General features: G+C 39.3%; 2 protein-coding genes across 12 annotated transcripts in view; one reads left to right on the top strand and one right to left on the bottom strand.

Annotated features, from left to right (window-relative positions):
- Positions 1-24,322, bottom strand: part of LOC110827141 (breast cancer anti-estrogen resistance protein 3 homolog) — a 100,023-nt gene that overhangs the window by 18,397 nt on the left and 57,304 nt on the right. For 7 of the 9 annotated variants that reach the window (XM_087353194.1, XM_087353190.1, XM_087353192.1 and 4 more), the window contains 2 exons: positions 22,326-22,401; positions 5,571-5,631 (listed from right to left, as the gene is read on the bottom strand). In XM_087353194.1, coding sequence (XP_087209320.1) covers positions 5,571-5,631; positions 22,326-22,401 — 137 coding nt within the window. Of the gene's footprint in view, positions 1-5,570; positions 5,632-9,142; positions 9,307-16,908; positions 17,565-22,325; positions 22,402-24,322 lie in introns of those variants that run through there. The other 2 variants (XM_087353196.1, XM_087353195.1) reach the window with 2 other exon arrangements.
- Positions 10,985-24,322, top strand: part of LOC147873178 (uncharacterized) — a 300,974-nt gene continuing 287,636 nt past the window's right edge. For all 3 annotated transcript variants that reach the window (XM_087353215.1, XM_087353213.1, XM_087353214.1), the window contains exon 1: positions 10,985-11,071. In XM_087353215.1, the coding sequence (XP_087209341.1) occupies positions 11,015-11,071 (57 nt within the window). In that variant the 5' untranslated portion in view covers positions 10,985-11,014. The remainder of the gene's footprint in view (positions 11,072-24,322) is intronic.

Here is a 24,322-nt window from a genome sequence, read left to right as displayed (position 1 = left end):
GTTACGTATTTTTCGTGAGATCGATATAGAATGTGCCAAAATAAAGTCGTGGACAATGTCTTGTTGTGAGAACACAATCTCTTCGCAGTCTAAATACTTCAGTTGTCTTATTTTTATGGGTTCTACGGTGTTCACTATAAATTATACACTTTTCGAAGCTGCTCTTCGCCCGATAAAGGTTGGCCAACGCTACAGCAGGCATGTGTTTTTAAGTTTTATTCTTCGTGAAAGTCGTCCGTGTTTTTCTGGGTGGCCTGCGAAACTTGTTTGTTGCCAGATGAAGTGACTATAACAATACACAGACATTTGTCACCATTGTTCCTGCTGCCCAGTCTGGTATGAAATAAAAGTGATAAACAGCAAATGTCGAGATAACAGTAGTCTGCGATTATTTCTTCCGTTCTGACCTGTAATCTCGGGTTCAATTCCCACCATGTAATTGCTGTGATTTGTCATAGACGTGATATTCTAATTTTTTAACAAAAAAACTCTACGACGGAAGAACAGAATGAAACGCATTCAAACACTGTTAGCTCGATACTACGCAGTTCGCTTTTTACAATAAACATGTCATTTCGGTAAATTGCGTCGTTAAAATTTGTTTAAATTTTAGGACGAGCAAGTCCCATTTTGTCGACTTTGGTCTTCTGCGTTATGACGTCGTGCAGTCTTCTAGGGTGTAACACCAGTCACAAGGTAACTCCGAGCTCTGCTGACCGTTGAATATACACGATTTGGGGGCCACCCGACCGTGGTATGAGAAGGGAGGGAAACCGACAAATTATAAGGCGTGTCTTGCCCTTCTTTCTTCCCATCACCTCTTATTGTGACGTACCCCAGGCTCACAGATATTCTGCGTACAGTATACCAACGTTTCGTAGGAACGTTTTGTGTTCATCTTCAGCACAGAAACGAAATTGGTAACCACCAACTAGTTCCACCGTCGTCGCAACCCAGAAGATCACAATCGACAAATTTAACACTGTCAGAACCTAAAATATCGGTAGTCCTTTTCTATTGGCCGTGCAAAAAACTTTCATGCCTTCTTAAAATATTCATTAGTTTCCTTCATGAAACACAGTCACTGAGAATCTGATAGTAATGAAGAAATTTTACAGAATCCAAAGGTTCATTACCGTCTGAACAAGACTCCGCTACTGACCTCCATCTTGAATCAGATGAATCCAGTTCACACAATTCCACTGTTTCTGAAAGAACCATTTTAACATTTTAAGCACATCTGAGCAGAGGACTTTAAAGTGATCTCTTTCCTTCGGGTTTTCCGTCAAAAAATGTGCATGCACTTCTCACCTCTTCAATCCTATCCCGCCCTTACATTCTACGAGATATTTGGTAAGGAGTACAAGTTATGAAGTTCCTCATTATGCAGTTTTCTCCAGCCTCTTGTTACTTCCTCTCTCTGGTCCAAATATTCTCCTGAGCATCCTGTTCTCAAACACCCTCAGTTTATGTTCTTCTCTGATAACGAGGGCGAAGTACCACAGCCATATAAAACAAACCGATAGTTATCTACATTTTATTTTCAATCTTTTGTTTTTAGATAGAAGTTTGAAATATAAAAAGTGTCTTAGCTGAACGGTAGCAAGTGTTTCCAGAAGTTTATCTGCCTTTCCTCATTCGTAAATGTGATTTTGATTTGTTGTTGTCGTTCCAAATATCTGAACTGTGGTACATTTTTGGAGCATTAATTACTTAACCTTTCTCTCGTATTATGATTTTGTCATGAATTCTGTTGACTGTATATGTATTTAGTTGTTTTCTTACAGGCCAACCGCCTTCTAGTGCGTAATAGTTATTTTTCTTTGTATTTTCTTAAAACGCAAGGAGTGTGAGTGTGTAAACTGATTCATCTGGTTCAGAGTAAGAACCAGCGCCGGGCTCTTGTGAACACAGTAACAAAACTTCGAGGTTTCACAAAAATCGAGGAATTTCTTTGTCAGCTGGGCGACTACTAGCACCTCATGACGGACTGTGTTCCACGTAAAAATGTTTTCGCCCAAGAAATTAACATAAATTCCTTCAGAATTTATTTGAAGTTCTCAATGGCGCAGGCCTATTTTAAAATGAAGTTGAAAGGCAGTTTATTGAAATATTATTTGCACGCTAATTTCTTATACTAATTTTAGATTTTATATATTACATATCGCGAGTACAGAGACTTTTAAACTATGCGGAGCGCAGAGTTCTAAAAAATTACTCTATATAGTTTTTGAATTTCTACAAATGGCGATACGTAATTATGTTCCGAAGATAAACTCCTAGCGAAAATTCTTGAACATTCTCTGTTCACTTCTGGCATTGCTACGGACACAATAATAGGGGATTATATGTTCCCTAGGTTGCTGGAAGTTCCCTTGTCGTCTTGCTCTCCGTCACTTCTTGTAGAATCAATACGGTGAGCGATCGACTAGAACGAGCGTAAGGTGGAGTTGCCTTCATCTTCTTGATGCTGCAAGGGACAGGAAGCCACTGGTCTGAAGTGGGCCCCCAAGTGTATATAAATACTTGTCATGCCAAAAACACTATTACATACCGTTACATGACGGTGGTTGTGCTGTTTCGCCCCTAAGTAAGTGTCCTAAAACGAGTGTCAAAATCATATTTCTAGCATATGCAGTTCGGGTATGTGTAAATCAAAGGTACTTATCAAATTCTAGTTGCTAAGGTGTGACTGGCCTTCGTGCAAAAAGGGGTAACTGCAAATTGACCAAAAATAATGTTTTTAGTTATTCAGGTAGTAAACGACCAGCCTGATTGCTTGGTGTTATAAAGGATAAATTCACGAACAGCCACTGAATTAGGATTTGAGTTTCGTAAAAAGCGGGAAATTTGCTCAGGACTCTGCTCTGTCGAGTTAGTATATATATATATAGCGCTTTTTGGTTCGTATTTTTTTTCTGGCAGTACGTTATAAATGTTGAAAGCAGTTTGTGGTTATATCGAGCATAATTATATGATAAAAGGGTGCGCTGTGAGAAAACATTGAGTAAAAACAAACCTTATGAGACAAGAAGTGAAGCTAACAGATCGATAAAATACAAAGAAATGTTAATTTATCACAATTCAAATGACAGCCAAATGTTTGCTTTTGTGCACGTGGAACATAACCAGCTACATTAAAACTTCACACAAGGTCAGGTCTGAGGCTAGTTTAACCAGAGGGCCGAATAGTTGGGTTTCCCCCATCTTTTTACTTGAAGATGGAAGCAGAATCTAGCTTCCAAAATTTTGTAGTTTTATAATTTTATATATTAGACGAGGGGGGGAGGTCAAAAGAACAAATGTACATGTTCTAACTCCGTTGGTACATTTGTAGCCTTATCGTCATCAAACCAAAAGTTAAGTACAGATTACGCGCGGCCGCCATGTTGTAGTTTCATATTCTGCAAAAGAAATCTCAACAAAATTTGAATATTTTTCGTATATATTTTACAGCAAACAATTTTACGAACCTAAACTTATACGGTAGCAATGGTTCTAGCGTCACACTCACGTCTCACGTCCACATGGCAGCCATGTTGATATTATTGGTATTAATTGTAGCAAATAAAATTACTAACGTGGAGTAACCACTTCGGAAATGATGTTCGTACCAAATTTAGCGAAACTCCGTCATTTGTTTGAAAGTTTAGAGGGCAGACACACAGACAGTATGATCCCAAAATGGTCAAAGTACGCCAGTGAATTCTATATAACGATGCTGCAGTAAATTTACTGTTGTGAAAATGTTATGAAGCGTCTGATGTTGAGCGGTAAACACTGTTGAAATCGTACGTTGACATTGAGACCACGTAATAATGCAAGTGGGGAAATGGAGATACGAAGTAATGTTACAGAAATAGCTGAAATTCGAAAGAGAGCATTAGAAACGCAGATGTCGATTAACAATACAAGCAGAATGTAGGATGCTCTGTGAACGCCACGGTTTCGAAACGCAGAATCGAAATTTCATCCAGTAGTCGATTAATACTGTAGTTCAAAGAGAAATTAGGTAGCGGAGGTATGCTATCGTGAAACCTGCGAATGAGACAAATTGAAATTCAGAGGCTATTTAAAGTGTGATGAATGAGGAAGGAAATTCTATTCCAAGTCTGAATTTGATACTGCGTGTTCTATAAAGCGGGTCAGGAAACAGAAAATAGGAAAGAAGGCAACAAGATGGGTTGAATGGTAGATGGATTGGTTAGGGTGATAGAAATAAAAAGGACTGCGAACGGTTCTAAAAGTAAAAGAGAAGGGATTAAAATGGTGATAAATCGAGGAGTAGAAAGTACGTGTCTTTAAGTCCCATTTTCTGGAAGAGAACAAAAAACGCTGTGACGTAGAGAAAGCTCCAACACACAGAGAAAGTGAGAAATTATCCGAAGTGAGTAGGACAAAGAAAAGCAGAGGAAAGAGAAAGGGTACATGTGAATAAAAGATGAGGGCATCTCTGCAGAAGCATTGCTGAATGCAGTGCCGACGGAGAGTGACGGGGTGGGCGGGTGTCTTTACTTTAGAGGAAGGATCTCTTTCTTCCAAGAAGAGAAATATTTCGAGAACCGTAGAGTATACATACACCGTGGCAGGGATTTCGTAACGAAATGACAGTCTACATTTCACAATTTCCCATCCTCTACTTTAATTGAATTACAAGGAAAGTGACACCTTCGAATATGACAGACATTTTCAGCTCTGTTAAAATTGCGTTCGAAACAACCGAATAATCAAACTCACAATCTCGTCTAACATTAAAATCTACTTGTAACGAAAAAACACATGTAGCTTTATAATATCTGCTGTAATTATTTTATTTGTTCTTCAAGACTTGACAATACATGCACAATTTTATTCGGAAAACCTGAAGGGAAGTTATCACTGGGAACAGCTAGGAGTGGATAATATTAAAACGAATGTTGGATAACTAAGATGTGACTGGATTTATCTGGATTAGTTTTGGGTTCAACTGTGGGTTTTGTGAACAGCAATTATGTTCGTGTTCCATAAAGTTCGGGATACTTCTTGATTAACTGAGCGACTGTGTTCCATGGACTTATTTATTGCAAGAGTTGATTAGGGTGCTAATACAAGAGTTAGGGTGGAATAACAGCAAGTTGCTTGCTTGTTTTATTTGATAGGAAGATCAAATCAAGACGATGAGTTGAGCAAGGAAATGCAAAACCCATATGGAGATGAGAAATGCATATAAAATTTTAATTGGAGAGCCTATAAACCATTAATTAACATTTCAATAAATAATATGACATATTCAGCTGATGATAACACAGACGCAAGGTCTGCGTTTGAGGAACGACTTTGTTTTCTCATTTCATTTTATAAATATACACTAACTCATGCTGAAGGTCGCTCAAATGTGTCCATACACTAAACTATTCACAGCCTTCCATAATCTATTAAAGATACAAATGCCATCAAGTGAAAATCGATTACTTTTAGCGTCGAAGCTTGTTGAATTTATCCAGAATTAATGTATAGTAAAAAAAATGACGAAAATATATTTATTTAACCTCCACATAGAAACATAACGATAAGATATGTGAATAACTCACCATTATGAGATTACATAAGCTCTTGCTCTGGATAGTGTCAGTAACAACGAAGATGTCGGAGCTGGAAACAAACAACAAACGCAAATTAGAACTTCCAGTATAATTTATTTAGATAAAATGAAACATACAGGTTGATAGAAGGCTAAACTTTAGTCTGGAGACGTGAAATGTCGTTCTATTATGTTTCTCGGTATTATTGGCTGTCTTGTTCTGAAGAAGTCAGCATTTGCAGTTATAACATAACCACTGGGTTGACTGTTTAGAGTTACATATAGATTACCCCGTAATTGTGTGTCAAGAAGTATGTAGAGTTAAGGATATAGATCATTCTTGTTTCAGAAGTTTCGATTAAACAGTCCATAACGTTGAGTTCTACAGCAATAACAAACTGCAAACACGATAACCTTCTTGAAAAGCCAATTATTGCTCAAGTAGTCAAGAAGTTCCTCGTCTTTTAACAAAACCGAAGATTCACAGCTCATTTCGCAAGAATGCGCCACCTGTCCCTGTCCTGAGCTAGATTGATCAAGTTCGTACCGTCCAGCCCGGTTCAATATCCATTTTAATAGTATCCTTCCATCTACATTTACGTCTTCCAAATACCGCATTAACGGGTGTGTCTTCCCCTCTAACAATACATTAAAAAGCTCATGTTGGCAGAAATTCGTCTTTCAAGACAGCAGGGATTTTCCTTTTTGCCTCCTTAATCCCTCTCTGTACCACAATCTCCCTCCCCTACTGCCCAAATACTTTGCTTCAATTGTTCTGGAAGCCGACTTTCAAAAGACCTGTCATATTGAAAAGTGAGCAGCAATGCCACTGCTCATTCACTCCCTTATTAATGGCGAAGCTCCTCTTATTCGCATGGTGATGATGGCATCTGAACAAAGAGAACACTGAGAATAGACTCAGATTGCAGTCACTGAGAGCCATGGCCCAAAGAAGTCATCAAGTACCCTCCGTGATTGCTACCCAACGAACCCACTAAAATTATATGAAGGAACCTCTCCATCATTAGGTTATAAAATGCAATTTACACGTACTCCAAATTTAGTTTGAAAGCACAATTACAGTGTTCGGGATCAAACCGTTTCGCCTACGTCACTAGCTAGCGGGTAGAAGGAAAACAACGTATATACTACGTAAGCCAAAAACATTACCTATGACAGCAAGCTACAAAGCATTAACATTGGGAAATCCTGTTTATAGTTATGACAGTACATTCTTCCTGACCCTTCCTATCCCCTTGCCTCTTCCGGCGGATATGAACGCACGGTTTCGTCCCGATTATGCCAAAGACAATTTTAAAAATACTCCTGAAAAGAAGAACTTAAAAAGTCAGTCTTTAAATTATTTAATAAATTATTACAAAATCAATCTCTGTGGGTTTTACCCACAGAGATTGATTGATTAGTAATGCGTACTTTTCTGATTTATAATGTTCGAAAAGCCAAGTTGTGGCTTGCACAAGTTGATAAGGATACCACATTAATTAACATTCCTTAAAAATATAGATAAAGCTTTATCTGTCGCTTTTTCACATTGTCCTTTATCATTACATAGTTTCGTAAGACGTTTGCTTGCTTCTCTAAATTAAAATCGGGCGTCATTGCAGATAACCGGGTTACGAACCGTACGAACGACAGATCGGAAGTAGAAAGGTCGCGGTTACCACGCCCTAGGTGGAAAACCGAGCTCCTACTTTCAACAGCATCACTCACGACTTTATTGTTTTTCTCGATTTTTGGTCGTATTAAAGTAAGCAGATTTTAAAATAACTCTTTATTCTTACGTAAATAGTTTCGCAAATCTTGTAACTCCTTGGTCTCACGTTCTTTTCATAAATTAGCGACTGAACGCCTTTAATCTCAAGCAGTCATCTCTTCCCTTTTTTATTTGATTTAAATATTCACTCAAAGCAACTCAGAGTAATACCAAAACTGGTACAGGTAAATTGGGCACCGGCAGTATTCTCACAAACACTTTCTTGATACTATTTCAAGCCACGTGAAATTGCAATCAACAACTTGGCGCTAATGGGCCACTACATGTGACACACGTTGTAAGCATCATGTTGCACTGCTTGTACCGAAACGTGTTATCAATGTGTATGGGGCCGTCGGGTTTCCTTACCTCCGAATATAAAGCAGTGAAGGAAAAATAAAAATTGGTTCACATTTTTCATCCACGTTGTCAGCAACGCTTCACTGTGTGCTTTGCGGAATGATTTATTATGTTTCTCTTCACGAGAATGCACATTTCGAAATTCCATCAAGCATTACTTGTATTCTAGTAACGCCCGCTTTGAATATCGCCTCGGGACACTGGCTGGTCTGAGTTCGTATTTGCAACTCTGAACGTCACACTTTTTGCACTTTTCATCGGATTTGTTTCGTTCACATTTTGGATAAATCCAAGGTTCATTTATCATTGTGCTTAAACCACCGCTGCCGTCATCATCATCATCATCGTCGTCGTCGTCTAGCAGTGAAGCAGTTGGGTCACGTATTGGCCTGTTCCGACACCAGTCGTCGAAAAGTCTCTATATATATCGTCTTCTGTTCCTTGATCCACGAGGTTTATAGTTTTAATAGTTAGGAAATCTGTCTCTTTTGCATCCAAATGCTTTTGTACATCAAGATTTTGCCAAAACATATTAAGGTCTTTAATTATATTAAATAAAGTCAACAGATGCCCATTAAAACTGAAATGTAAACACTAGTTCACTCGCAATCTCCTTGTCTCTTCTATTGGGTGACAGTAAACGACAATTTATACAACACGCGTATTGCAGTGTAACGGAGAAATGCATATAGAATGATACCTCCAGTCCATTGGGTACGGTGGACACTCTTCCTGGGGAGTAAAGTGGTTGGAACATAACTCTCGTCCACACAGTAGTGAGGCCAAGTTTGTGGAGAAACATTTCCTCGTACGTCCAGATGACGTGACGCTTAATTTAGCACAAGGATAATACTAGCTTTTGCTATAGTAACTGCAAACAGGACAAGTCAAATCTTAATCGAGTACGGTTAAAATATGTTAACAACCTTCTGTAACCTTCCCAAATACATGTAGAGGCGTATGTATGTACGTACTGACTTACAAATGAAATATTTCTGACAATAGAATTTTTTAAAATGCATCACGCCACTGCAAACCAGATTATCCGAATACAAAGTCATTCAATTTATGCTGTTAGCAGAACCAGAATTATGAAATTCAAATTCAGTCTCGTGGATTTAGATGTATTGTGGTGTGAAGTGGGTTCATGCGGGTGAGATGGGGCATGTAGCACTCATGGCAGGAATGAGAAATGCATACAACAATTAAGTCTCAAAACTTTACAGAAAAGACCACAAAGAAGAATTTGGTTTAAATGGGAGGATAATATTAAAATGTACCAGTCGCGGAAAATTAAAAATAAAGTAATTCAACATTAGGAAAGAGAAGAGTGTTTGGCGCTAAACATTCACTCCCACATACATCTTCATGGCATGTTGTTTAGTCAAAGCACAAGAGATATCTTTACCTTTAATATTTCTGAAGAATGAATAACAAATACAAATTACCTCGGTGTTCTTATTTCCCAGCGTGAATGAACCCACAGCTGATCAGCACTGATCAATTTGCCAACATGCTCATAATCCTGACAGCTGCTTCGCACGAATTTTACTTGTCCAAAGTTTATAGATCCACGACCTCCTTCAGCCGCGATCATTAGTGGATGAACAGTTATCTGTGCCGCAGAAGATGATGCTGTGTGCCATCCACTGATAAACTGAACATCAATCACTCAACGATGGCGAACCAAACTATGCTCTGTTCAAGATGTACATGGAGCAGAAGTAGTCAGACAGCAACAAAAACAGACAAGTGGCATGCATGGTACGCAATAATATGTCGGAGCTTTAATTTCAGCTCATTTAAGCTCATTGCGACAAAGCTCACAGTGGTATGGCGAGAGGCGAAGTACATGGTCTGAACTGCGTACAAGGATCCTTCCTCAGTTTTAGACCAATAGCAAGTATTACATCGCTCCTTGGCCAGTGTATTTTTATACGTGTTCCATTCATGTCCTGAACAGACAGTAGTGTCTTGCGCATGCATAAAGAATTCTAATGCGCAACACAGAATGAAACACATCATCCCAGAGCTTCTTAAAATTGAATACTAAGTGTCAACATCTCTAATGCCGTAATAAAGTGGTAGACTGTCATATGTTTAGACTTCTGTTCCAATAAACACTAGGTGATAAGGATGTTTCTTAGCCTTAAAGACTTTGAATCCCGCGGCAGATAAGCTGGACTTGTATGCGTTGTTGCTTATCTCGGTTCCCACTTTTGATGACAGAAATACTGTCTGCATTGGAACATCTGTTTCTTTTTATAATCGTATTTCATCCAGCAGCAGCTGCAGACAAAATATGTTATTGCTCTTTCAAGAGTTCGGAAACCTTCCATAATAGTCATGTGTGGTGCTGGTGATTTAAGGGTGATCATTCTATGAGGTGTCAGCGTTGGTCGTCAAGAGTTCTAATGCCATGTGGACGTGCACTGCCTCCATCTTCGGAATTGGCCTGGAGATGGTAGTAGAATGTATCCAAAACGTTTAGCATGTATCTACAAATCTATACTGCGTTGCAACTCAAAAGACAAACACTAACATTTTCACCGCCGCGAGACCCTCAAATCTCACTCCGGTGAGGTTTCATGCACCCAGTTTTAAATGTTCGCATTTCCATCGCAGTATACACTAAAAGTAGTCTTAATTAAGGTTGAATTTTTGATCCATTATCTAGTATTAACACATAGATATTAAACGCATCTTAAGACTCGAAGTAAACACTTGGCCGTAGAGAAAGTATTACGATTATGATGATGACTGTCTTAAGAGATGTACGGCATGTTTAGAATGTGTCAAAAGCGCAAGTTTAACAAAGACAGACCCTGCTATATTTTTACGTTTGATCAGCCGGAATTCGAAGTAATTTCTCTGCAGGTTTAAGCTACGATGTGGCTGTTTTGGAAACCCCAACAGTCGTATAAATGACAAGTAGAACCACATGCCCGTACAAGGTACCCAGTGACCACATCATAGAGTTATGACATATGTCGAGTTTCGCGGTTTTGCGGTTGGTAACAATTTCTCGTATCCACTACGGCCAGGTACGAATCCTCGCGGTAGGTTAACCTGATAATTTACCTCGTCAGACAGTCACTTAAAATATAAAGACATTAACTGGCATTACCTCTGAGTTCGAATATTGTTCAGTCATTCACCAAAAATTAAGTAAATGAGTTTTGAACAATAAAGAATGCAAACTGTTTCTGTGAAGAACAACACGTTTTAGCTGCATCCTATCGATATGTCAAGTATAGAAATTTTATTTGGCGACATCTTGTTCGCAGGTTTCTTGTGTGTGTGTACGCAAGCAACCATGCATGGCAGTTACAGCAGAGTGTTTGGGATTTCCTGCAACTTGTCAAAAGGAAAATAAGGTAAGCAGACACGCAGAAAAGTGCAGAATAATATATTCATCGCCAAAAGACTATGAATATTTAAAAATTCTAGATTTAAAAATTTCCAGAAAATTTTGCGTTTTTGATGAAAACTTAGGTCTACTTGGCTCTACACACTGTTAAGCAAGAAAGAGTTGATACAGTTTTAAGTATTACTGAATATTTCAAAAGACAATGGTTCCAATTTTTTATTGGCTAACAGAGAAGAAGGAATTTATTTCATAAGGGATCATGAATAAGTGACGCTCATACGTTCCAAAAATTTCAAGAGTAAGAGAGAATTCTAGAATGCCTGAAAAGAATTAAGTAATAGGGCTAATATTAGATCAGATTTTAAGAGGGGGCGGATATTTGCTTAATAGAACGGATAAGAGCGGGAAAGTGAGCTGCTGAGAACTGGAAATAAGCTACGCGGGAATTAAAACAAGAAGAAAATAAACGGGAATTTATAAAAAGCTGGGTGCGGTGATGGCATCCTCGAATTTTATGCAATACCGGGAGCTTACAACTTTCTTTTACGATATTCATATGTTGTACATATAGGCCTACGATTTAATCGTTCAGAATAAAAATGCATAAGAAAAGATGTTTATGAAGAATAAAACTTTGGTAAAGTTGGCGACTCTTACAGACAAAATAAGTACGCATATTAATATTACCTGGATACTTCATTTGACGGTTCGTGATATTAAACCAAATTCCGGTAACAACATTATTGGGGGTTATCAAGTACAGACCACTGTTTTTTAAATAACATCGTGTAGACGTTCCTTTATACAATTAACTAAACCAATGTTAACGTATCGCTACATAAGCGTCCTTCCAGTACACCTACTTATCTGTACAATTAAGGGATAATTGTTAATTGGTTTCAGAGGGATGCCAGGATTTTGTATGTATTTTTAAGTGGTAAATTCGATCTCACAGTTCACTGGTTTTAGGGAATCTGATTCCCACATAGGCTACGTTTTTCGAAAACACCATCTAGTGTTCTACACGTCACAAAGTTTTATAGGGCTGAACAATTAATCGCTTCCTGTATTGTCACTCCGAACAGCTGTGATCCACAAGACTGAGACGCGTAACTTTTTTTCTTGAAAAGTTTTATGAAAGTTTCGAAAGGATGATGTAACGTCACGTATATCTAGCCAGTAAGAGATAATTTATTGCAGTAATAGTTACTAGAACACAAAATGTTTTTTGAGCTCATTACAAGATTTTGAAATCAAAGAGAATGAGATTGGTAGGACATCGGAGAGCTGAGGATTTTTTATAAAATGAGGGTCTGAGTACCTTACGAGAAAAGATAACCTAGGAGGCCTAGTTGAAGCTGGGATGATATTATTAAAATTGACTACAGAAATACGGTGTGAGGAAGTGGGCTGTATTCAACTAGCGTAGGACGTGATAACTTGCGAGAGGAAAGTAAATTTGCAGCCTCCCTCTTTCGATACATAAAGAGGGCAAATTATTCTGTACGTAACGCCATCAAACACTGCTTCTGAACTACTGCGTATGCATTGGGGACTCTGTTTAGTTTATAATCCCATAATTCTATTCTAGCACATCCCTAACGCTTCCCCTCTCAAAATCCTGGTTCGTACCCTTTACTTTGTAATTTGGTTTGAATTGTTGAATTTATCCTCCTTTTGTGCTTTGTCGAGACAGAACATTCGCAAAACCAAAGGACACCCTCGACGAGATTACGGAATTATATGGGAAATAATGTATTCTTAATTAAATGCGTGGGAATGAAACGGGCACAAGTCACATAAACAATTTTTTTTTTTTGAATAAGTGGGGGGGGGGGGACAACTTTGTGTTTCAGAGAGTTAAGAGGAATAGAGTAATATTGTTTCTCTTGCCGCATTTAGCAAGGCTGTTATATTTAAATTCTGTTGCCTTGGTTTATTCAATTCAATTATTTATTATTAGTGTGTTGTATCAACAGCCAGAAGGCCAATTACAGATACAGCACAAGAGATGAGCACACGAACACAGTAATAAATATAGAAAGGCAAACACAAACAGAATACAGGAATACATTAGTACAGAGGACGCTTATACCCAAAGAAATTTCTGCTAAATACATTTGTATATTTGTGATAATAATTTAAATAAATTAAGGAAATTAGACTATTATAGAATGTGTTGAAGTGTAACAATTTTCGTTTCGAATATGTCCAAGTCCCTGCAGACGACATTAGCAGCGCATCTAGCAGAAGGACTGCTTTTGATCAAAGGGCTAAAACTGAACACAGCATTTAACCCGAATTACATAGTTTTCGTCTGTGACATGTGCCCTTTTCAACCTCACGCATTCGATTATAAAGCACACATTATGCACCAGGAGACCGACAAAAATGCGATCCGTGAGAGACGACGTCATTCCAAGTGGCGTGAGTTGTTTCTGCCGGCTTACACGAGACATTTTGACGAAATAAATAAAAATGGGGAGGCGTAACAAGATCTTTTTCACAGAAAAGAAAAATTTAGTGATATGAATGACTGGTGTTTAACGTTGTAAATATGACTTTAGTGTTTATTTGTAACTTACCCCCAAAATTAAAACTTCTCACAAGGTTGTGGTCGTGGTGAAGATGGTCAAATTGTAAGATTCCCCCCAGTAATACTGCGGCCATTGCTGGATTAAAAATAAAAATGACACATTTTTAGTTTGAAAAACCGGAGACTGTAATTTTTAGGAAGGTCAGCTGAATAATTAGATAGGGAACGGAGCTGATAAGACTGGAGATAGCATGCTGGTAAATTACCGCCTCGCGTACGGGCTGCACGCAAGCAAACGTCAGAGTGACGGCACAACTGACATCGTGATATGAGCGAACGGTATTGTCTGATTTTTAGAATCTTACGTTCCTCGGTCTTTTGTTTAATGGTCAAAACGTCCCTTGGCTGGAGAACACTCCTGCGAGATTTCTAGAACACACAGTAAATGAAGACTCTAAGTCAACCATATTATTGACAGGTCAAGGTATTGTGTACGGCCGCATTCAGTCATAAAATAATGCTGTTCGATTTGCAATAATTGGTAATTATACCTTTTTGCTTAGTCCTACTAAATACCGAGTATAGGAATTCACATATCACCGAACAAATACAACGTAGATGCTCGAACTAAACGTGGGGTTTAAAGTTTAGCCCTCCTGTTTCGTTTGCGGAGGTGCTATGATCGATTCTCCTCCCAGGGACAGAGTAAAGTGAAAGGTGTTTTCTTCTTCCCCAGTTTCTCCAGTCGAACGCACATGTAACGACTTAAAATCTTACAGGAAGAAAAATAGGAGACAGAATATGGATCTGAAGATATCACGGCAGTGAGCACGAAGATGGCTGTCATCAGGGTTGTAGAGCCTCGTAGTCTAGTATATGTTTACCAAAAGTTTCAGAGGCCCTTGCTGCCTCCATCATCAGGACCATCGTCCTGATAATGGCGGCAGAGAGTATATCTGAAACGTCTGTAAATTATCAGAGTGCACGGCGCTACAACTCAGAAGACGGCCAATTAGAACATGAATAGTTTGCTTATTAACATTTTTAAGCATAATGATAACTATATATACCATTCTACAGCGATGACTTATGTAAAGAGTATTAACTAGTTTAATTTTGTAATCGAGACGCGTTGTGTTTATTTGAGGTAGGAACTGAATTTTGAAACATTATTTACATAACTTTGTGCTTTAAAGGGTTGAACAAAATTAATGCATGGTTTGGAAGATGTTCCTAAAGGCGTTTCACATGAAAAAGAATAGTTCCAGTGTATGCATTCGTTTTCGAAATAACGTATTAGGTGTACATGTGAAACACATACATTGTGCAGCCCCATGGTAAATCACGCTATCGAGTGTTATTGTCTCAAACTGAAAGTTGAAATTCACCTTAATGATAATTTTTTCTGCGCTGTGAAATACGTACTCTCGGAGGTATAGCGGCCATAGCGTGAAGCTCCATCTGGTATCGAAAAACCTTTAAAGCCGAAGCTCGCCACAATAATTTTCAACACAGACCGTACCGCTAAGAGAACACGACGGTTCTACATTACAGATTTGGGTTGCAAAATATGAGTCCTAACATTGGAAAAATATCACGCCAGTGATAAACAAAACTATTTTATTGTTGATACGGCATCACAAAATGCAGCCAAGCCACGGAACCTAACAAAATCACCAACATGAGGATAATAGAATCTGCCTGGCATTGATGAATTTATTTTCCACGGAAACCTTGTGTTGAGGTTTTGTTCAAGGCCATCAGTCATCGTAATGTTGGAATACATCGCTTTTGTTATAACGGCAACAGTTGATCATTGCTGTATTAGACATCTATTGTTATCCAGAAACCCAAACTAATTATTGTGTGAGGTCAGTTCCTGAGACTACCAACGTCTGTTACGAAGCAAACCAGTAATTAGATTTCACTCGCCCTTCATTCAGTCGCCCTCCAACATGTCACAGACAGCGTAACCATATATTATTGATGGAAATTGCCTGCGGGTGTGTATATGTGTGTATGTGTTGACCAAATTATTCCAATGGATGAATCGTTAAGCTGTACGAAGTCCCTTAAATGATGTTTCACACAATTATTAAGGTTCAGTAAACCTCTTCTTTTCCGTATCAGCCCCTCACTTCAAACCTTGGTTAATTGGTTCCAGTAAGCTAATTACAACAGTGGGTGGAATACGATTAAGTAAAGGGCTGGGTTGCTTTAAAGTCCAGCCACCTTACACTACGCATTCCATAATTAACAACACACGTCCTCAAACGTTAAAAAAAGAACAATATTTCGGAATGCTTGCGTCGAAAACAAACACACTATCAGTAGGATTTTGAATGCAACGAAAAGTTCAACCAACATTAGGTAATTTTGCTACAAACGTAGGGACTGTTTCTATCCTTAATTTCCTGATCACTTAAAAGAAGCTATTGTAATTCTGCAGTTTGTTCTAAATGTTCATAGACCTTGCTATATCAAGATTAAAATATCCCATCATATTGTATTAAGTATTGTTTACCGACAATGGATCAAATACTAAAGTTGACAACACGGGAATTTAGGTGACTGGAGTGAATACTTCCAGGCTTCCATTAACGACAGAACTACGTCATATTATACTCCCGAATTTCAATTGTATTGTTGAGAGAACACGATGCTCTTCAAGATATTTTAAGATTGATATTCTGTGCCTCCAGATGGTTCAAAAGACAATAGGGAAACCAATGATAGTGGGTTCGATTTCCATTTAGATGGGCGTATCTTTCCCACCAGTATCTACTCAAAATACAAGTAACAAAATCAGACAAGGGATCAGAAAATTCAGTAACTGAATTTGCAGGCATATGCCACCACAGGTCTTTCGAACACTTGTTTGAAGATGGAGATAGTGCGTTTCTACGAAACATTTTCATCTACCTACAAGTCCACACTGCTTCACAACCCAGAAGTTCATCACCAATAATATTAAAATAAACAAGAATGCATTACTTTTACATATCTTTGTCTACATATAAGGGGGTTCGTGCCAAAGAAATGTTTGTTTATACGTAAACTCATGCTTTTAAAGTAAAACGTTTCAGATTATTGAACAGACAACACTCCTAGTCATAAAATTCATGAGACAGTGCCCCCATATAAAAGTTCGCTTAAATAGATTCATGCCTAATTTTATATACTTCTGATGCAGTGTTCACAATTCCTTACTGGTAATCAAGAATGAATAACAAACACGTATGTGATCAGTTTACTTTCAAACGAGAAACATCTCCATCATTAAATTCTTCCAGTATTTAAATACTTACTAGTTTCAGGATAATGTGAACCATATATAGGCAACTCTACATCAGCTCGCCCAAAAGAGATAACACTGAGTGTTCTACCACACCCCCACCCATGTTTAAAGAGCCATAGCCCTGAAAGCCATTAGTTGCACTGAGAGTATGTTAAATCACGCTTCTCCTTTATACGCAACCGGAAACACACACGTAATTCACAACAGTACTGGAAACTGAACGTCAGAAGCCACCAAACGAAGATGTGCCCGCTATTCTGGCTATTGCACCAACTACAATTTCACTCTGTTGCCCCCTGCCGTCTCTTTGATTTTCACCCCCTCAGAAATTCTCGTTTCCATTGCCTGGATTCTGTGCTGCTTGGTTGTCCTATTGATTTTTAGTCGACGTGTGCGCAAGTTACACTACGCAGCTCTCTGAATTCCGCACCCGAACCTCCTCTACCACTTCCACTACCCTCATACAGATTGTGTTTTGTCTGTCAGGGTCGATATTTGTAACAAAGGCGCATGCGCTAGTTGATTGTTAGACATTATTCTTTTGTTTTGTGTCGGCGACTACGGCTGTGGTTGTTTCGAACTGTTCAAAAGCGGGAAAACACTTGTGGTCAAACAGAAGATAAAAAATCTGAAGACTCTGCCTTGGCTCCTGAATCAGACTCAGTAATTGGTTGGTCTCCCACTCTGTTGCTTAACCCGGAATTTATCTCGTATGCTGTGAGATGTGGCTCAGCTGACTAGCAGCAGCCATTATGATGCAACGAAAAGTGAAAGACCGACGGATGGGCACGTCGGTTGACGGGGCAGCGGCCGAGTATGACGACTCTTCGGCAAACATATAATTATACTAAACGCAATAAACAGTACAGCTGTCAGAGAGGGTCGCTCAATCTAAAACTAATCGTAGGCAGGCATTTGGACTGCAGACAATCCAGACAGACAAATACTTAACTGTCAGTAAACTCAACCCATTTGTGTGCTATGAGTTCGCCCTTCTTCGTATAGTAGTAGTTGTAACACATGTCTCACGGGAATACAATACTTAGGACAGGGAGGGAGTGAAATGAGGGGAAGGTGGTGGGGGGGAAGGGGGGTCTATCAGACGATAAGCTATTGTTACGGGGATCGGACCTACAGTGCATCACCCTCCCACGAAGCAATACCAACCAAGGTAATTGAAGGGAATATGGCCATGCTAAGCTTCCTTTTCCCACCGTATAACACTTTTTTTTTTAAAAAAAAAAAAGCAATATACGCAGCCACTATAGGACTTAGCTACAAAATTGCATGAGCAATTCTTTCATTTTGTCAAAATAATAGATGACAATCGATCGATTTACATAGAGAGCGTGTGAGACAATTTGTTTTACTTCTTTACTGAAATTTTTGAATTCCGAGCAAAGAAACTTTGTAACCAATAACGTTGGCCAAATAACCTGCACTTGGCATATATTTTTACATCTCTGTCAAAAGGAGATCTTACAAAGAAAGACATAACATCCAGTTATACTGCATGAAAGTGCAGGTAGTTACTTCAAATTTCTGACTGAACAAAATACTCAGGTCCTGAAAGTTAGACGCACGTCGTTACCTGTGTTTTTCTGATACTTAAATGGCGTCTGACAATACGCAGCGCCTCGCAGTTGGCTACTGTCTCACCAGAGACAATTTGATGATGTGACCTATTGATGTTGATTTCTGTTGACAGTCTGTGAACTTATGAACATGTCAGCTACTTTCCATATTTACTGCATTGGCCATATTCCCTTAAGTACCTTATATAGATTGTTGGTGGCACAGACGACCCTTCCCAGCGCGACGGTGTCGTTAGGGATTATGTCTGCAGCCACAGCACTGGGACGTGAGGGCTTGGGAGAAACATTGGTGAAATCCATGAAAATATTCCGATATTTGTAAGATTTGAGGTTTTCACAGCGGTGAGTATGAAGATTTCCGTCTTCTGGGTTGTTGCGCTGTGTAGTCTGGTCGATGTTAACCAACGTTTCAGAGGTCATACTGCCTCCGTCATCAGGGCGATGAGTATGAAGATCTCTGTCTTCTGGGTTGTTGTGCTGTGTAGTCTGGTCGAATGTTTACCAACATTTCAGAGGTCATACTGCCTCCATCATCAGGGCGATTCTTAGTATGAAGATTTCTGTCTTCTGGGTTGTTGCGCTGTGTAGTCTGGTCGATATTTACCAACGTTTCAGAGGTCATACTGCCTCCGTCATCAGGGCGATTCTTAGTATGAAGATTTCTGTCTTCTGGGTTGTTGCGCTGTGTAGTCTGGTCGATGTTAACCAACGTTTCAGAGGTCATACTGCCTCCGTCATCAGGGCGATGAAGATTTCTTTCTTCTGGGTTGTTGCGCTGTGTAGTCTGGTCGATGTTTACCAACGTTTAAGAGGTCATACTGCCTCCGTCATCAGGGCGATGAAGATTTCTGTCTTCTGGGTTGTTGCGTTGTGTAGTCTGGTCGATGTTAACCAACGTTTCAGAGGTCATACTGCCTCCGTCATCAGGGCGATGAAGATTTCGTTCTTCTGGATTGTTGTGCTGTGTAGTCTGGTCGATGTTAACCAACGTTTCAGAGGTCATACTGCCTCCGTCATTCATCGCCCTGATGACGGAGGCAGTATGACCTCTGAAACGTTGGTAAACATCGACCATACACGGCGCAATAACTCAGAAGACAGAAATCTTCATTCCGATATTTCTGTGAGAACAGATCAGTGAAACATTTGAGTTACAACACAAGCGACGGCATCCAAGTTAAGCGACAGGTGAGATAAGAGTATTTCAATAGTCGTTACTAAATTGTGTGCCTCAAGGTTACAACAAAATTATTGGAAGCCTACTGTAATACGCCACTACGTGCGCCGGTAGAGTTAGCGAAAAAAGGCATGATTGTTGGCAGTCGAGAGGCCTAATAGGAAATGAGAGTTCGGAAAACAGTGAACTCTGTTAATACTCATCAGAGGCTAAGCTCCGTGTTACCGCACTAAACACAACTATAAGTAGGAATAATAAAGTCAGACATATAATGTAAAAAGGGGTCACAGAATGACACATAGCAACGTTAACCTGGAGGTTTCGGACACCATTATAACCGTGTCCGAAGTAAAAGCAAATCTCTTGGTCTTTAAGTCAACGAATTCTCCAGTGTGTACACAAATTAAAAGCCGTGAATGCACGTAATCAAATAACGCGGGTCACAAACTGGATATCAATTAAAGACCGAACTAATGTCGTGTGGACTTGTAAGCGGATACCAACGTTTCGTAAGAACGTACTGCCTTCATCTTCAGGTCGCCCTGAAAATGGATACCTCATGCAATGATATTATTTCGTAGTATGTCACAAGCCAGTTCACAGCTGGTTTCAGACACTCAATGTCAGGCACTTCGCTTATGCGAGCAGTGGTCGTTATCTGTTACAGTGTGGACAATGCCCTCTATTGCGACGTTAATGGTGAACGTGGTCCATGACAGGACGAAATATAAATCGATTAGGGAAAGCAAACCATTGTGTGTTGAAACGATGTTCTTCTTGGGGGCTTGCCAGGCATATCTTATCTCTTGTCACAAACCAGAAGTAAAACACCTAAGCCCTTTCTTTCCCCCATGAGTGCAGTTTGTGTTGCTGTGTGAAAGTCTAGCTTTACTTAATCAGAATTTCAGATGCTTATTGATCCATTGATCCATTCTTTGCGTATTTATCTTATTTTGCTTTGTTTATTATGTGAAGAAGGGCCAGGAAGAATTAAGACAAGAAGTAAAATATTGTTACGTTAGTATCAGAACATTTCATTAGGGTGTTAAAATACAATAGGATGAGGTAGACGGAGCATGCAGTACCCATGAGGACCTGCTGTGCTTTGATGGAGATAATATTAAAACGGATCTTTATATTTTAGGATATTAGTTGGATTCTTTCGACTCAGGAGAGGCATCTGTGTAGGATTTTTGTGGATACATTACTGTTCGAGTCTGAGTCCTTTAGCCCTGCGTGACGTGGTACGAGGGGAATGGCGGTGGAATAAAGAAACGCGACAGAGCCAATCTGGAAGCCACAGCGTAGCTGATGTACGTAACTAATATCCGCCTTGAAAATTTGCCTCCGCCGCGAGAAGCCGGCGGCCAACATGTGCTCTATGGCGCGAAGAGGATCAGCCCTCGGTGAATTATATCCCCATTCGGAAAAAAACTGAAACACTGAAGGAAAGCATGTTGATGCTGTTGAATTTCAAGCGGTGCACGACCGAATTCGGTCAATACTTTCATTCTGAATAGTAGACATATTTCTTTCCCTTTGCCACTATCGACATCAGAGTATCCGCATTCCATCCAGAGCTAAAGAGCTGTCCCGGACAGTACAGATGTTCTGATTCAGTAAAAGGGGAGCAATGTATTGACTATCAGAGTGATTAATGGCTTCTCAAGAACAACTATGCACCATGTAGCGAGTCTGATCAATCAGACTTTGACTTCCTACAGACTCCTCCCAGCTTAATACGCTGCCATCTTCCACTTTACCAGTCTGTTGACATTTTATTAAGAATCGGCTGACGTACGCTCTTTAAAGCCGTCCCCAGCAGACAAACACGTTTTCCAATTCATACGTCTCTCTCAGGTTTCGTGTTATACTCTTAACATGATACAAAGGCCTGTAAAATACGAATGTAAAACCAAATGTACTATAAAACCAAAACAGTTCATGTCGATGACAGCAAAGATGATATATATGAAATTACTGTCGTCATTACAGTCTAAAACAGGTCGTGGCTGATTCCATCTTGTTTTCACACCCAACGAAGTTAACACATTACTCCCGTCTGTTATGAGGAACTTCACTGTCGAAAGAAACATTGTACCTATGTTGATAATTATTACATACCAATCCGTCTGTGTGTGATCATTAGGTTTTGGAGCAAATCTTCTTGGAGATCATTACTTATGTGCAACAAAGAATTTTCAACAAAGAAAGAATCATGAAGAGAATTAGGAATGAACAGTCAAATACTGTTTTTTTCTGTAAGCCTCTCTAAGAAATAAACCGTTAATTATTCGTAAAAATTAATTCAAATCAGGAAGCTGTATAATTAGTAAAACATGACGGTAATGCGATATTACATTATGAGATTTTGGGTTCTTACGGCTGTGAAGATGTTGATGTTGATGTTGGTCTTCTGGGTTGCAACTCCTTGTGGACTGGTTGGTAGATACGAAAGTTTCGGAGGAAAATACTTACTGCCTACATCTTCAGGGCTGAAGATGGAGGCTGTGTGATCCTCTGGTATCTACCTGTGAGTCCACACGGCGTTACAACACCAAGACCAACACGGGGAAGCATTCGGTTTGTAATATAGTAAAATAAATCGTAAAACCCCTATGTTCCCGAATGTAATTACAAAGTCATCAAACTTACTTTCCGCGTTGATTTATCAATCGCCCGCTATCCACGGCGACACTGTGCCGTTGAGGTTTCTCGAGCTTCTTGTTTCCTGAAACAACAGACATAAGCAGAACATTATATTTACAATTATTTGACTTATGAGCGAACCTAATTACTGATAACGTAATAGTTTTAATAGTATTTAGGAATTCAGATCGTACCATAAAGAAAAGAGTTCACCTTTGTAAATATCAGTTGTTAAGGGAGTAATCACTGTTTACACTCAAATGAAGGAAGGTGAGATGGGTGGGACATGTAGCATGCATGAAACACGTGATAAATGTGCACAAAAGTTTAGTCAGAAAACTAAAACTTCGCTGTAATGGAAGGACAATATCAAAATGGATCTTAGAATAGAATATGAAAGTGTGAACTGGATTCATTTGGCTCAGGAGAGGGTGCAGTGGCGTGTTCTTGTAAACACGGCAATGAACCTTCGGGTTGCATAAGGACGTGGAAACAGGGAAGAACTCAAATCTTGAACCTCCCAGTTACAAATCTAGTGTTACTTCCTCACCAACCCGCCAAGTGCTAGGAAAACAAAGTTGTTGGCCTTCGCAATGCAGGGGTGGACTTATAACCCATTTACTTCATACCGTGGTATATAAGGCTGTCTTTTTTGTAATCGATCTACATTTGGGAAAGTGTTGTATTAGTTTTATTGGTGTGGGGCAATGCTGTTTGTTAGGGGTCGGCAACCTTGTTGCCCGCTGGCCGTATATGACCCTCGAAACATTTTTATGCAGCCCATCACGTGATTTGGGAAGGAACCAATGCGAGATGGGCTTTCATTTTTGGCTACTGAGGAGAAAACTGATACATATATATATATATACGATATTATCTGGGTGTATGGGCAAACACGTGTAAAATAATATTTAAATTACACAAATAACAGTTTTGTAGCTGTAGGCATATAACATTACAATTGCGTTGTTGCTCAAAACTACATTGTTCCGTTACTCATACCATGTGAAATTTAACAAAACAATAAGGAAATTACTGCAGTAAACTGAATTTTATAAATTAAAAATGGCTTCAAATCAAAACTGCTTGAAAATTAACAACGTCTTGATAACAAAATCAGCTGTGTGGAGAACTACTGTCCGTTTTCAAGTTTGTGTGGTTTTTCTCAGTACTCCCCATCCCATCATACATACTGACAGCGACGTTAAATACTACAAACAAAATGTAAACAAAGTTCTGTTTGTGTACCACAGTGACAAAACAGTGTTTGCAATGGGAGGATCCGAATTAGACCGACGTGAAACTGTATAGCTCCGTCTGTCAGACAACATATGTTGCTGTTGTCATTAATGAACCCGGAGCTTAACACCCTCCCGCACGTCAAAATGTGCTAAAGAATGACGTCATTTCCGTTGCATCTTGTAGTAAAACATTGTATTGTCATGCTGCGTTGATGATGATATTATGTGTTTTATAGCGGGTCTATTTTTCTTACTGTGTGTGTCCTGTTGTCGTCACAGCATGGGGCTGACTTTCGTTTTGGATGTGATAGACAGGGAGGGCCAGTTGCCCGCAGCCTTGCAGCTACGAGTCCATATGAGGAATATCACCCGGTTCCAGTCGTGCGGGATAAGCTATTTCTGGCCCCTTCAGTACGAGTGCAAACTTTTTGTTTTTGGTTTTGCCATCTATAAACCTATTTCTGGCCCCTCCAATCCCAGTGCAAACTTTCTTTGTTTTTGTCCACTATAAACCTAACGGTGAGGGATTCAGGGTTGGAAGGTAAGAACGTCTTTCCCACTAGGACGTCTCACAATTAAATAACCGGATTCAGTGAAAGTAACAAAGAATGTCAGTAAAATTTCTTAAAGAAATGTGACATGACCGCGTAGAAAAGATTCATCTGTCTCAGGACAGAGACCTGTGGTGGGTTTGAAAGGCAAATAGCCTTTGGCCACTGAAGTGTACGCGCTTACGCACATATACTAACAGAAATTAAATTA

Source organism: Zootermopsis nevadensis, unplaced genomic scaffold (assembly GCF_977971745.1).
Source record: "Zootermopsis nevadensis isolate Lab colony 2312 unplaced genomic scaffold, Znev_1.0 Znev_ptg000021l, whole genome shotgun sequence".
NCBI lineage: Eukaryota > Metazoa > Arthropoda > Insecta > Blattodea > Termopsidae > Zootermopsis > Zootermopsis nevadensis.
Note: the sequence above shows the minus strand (reverse complement) of the source record. Positions and strands in the feature narration are given on the sequence as shown.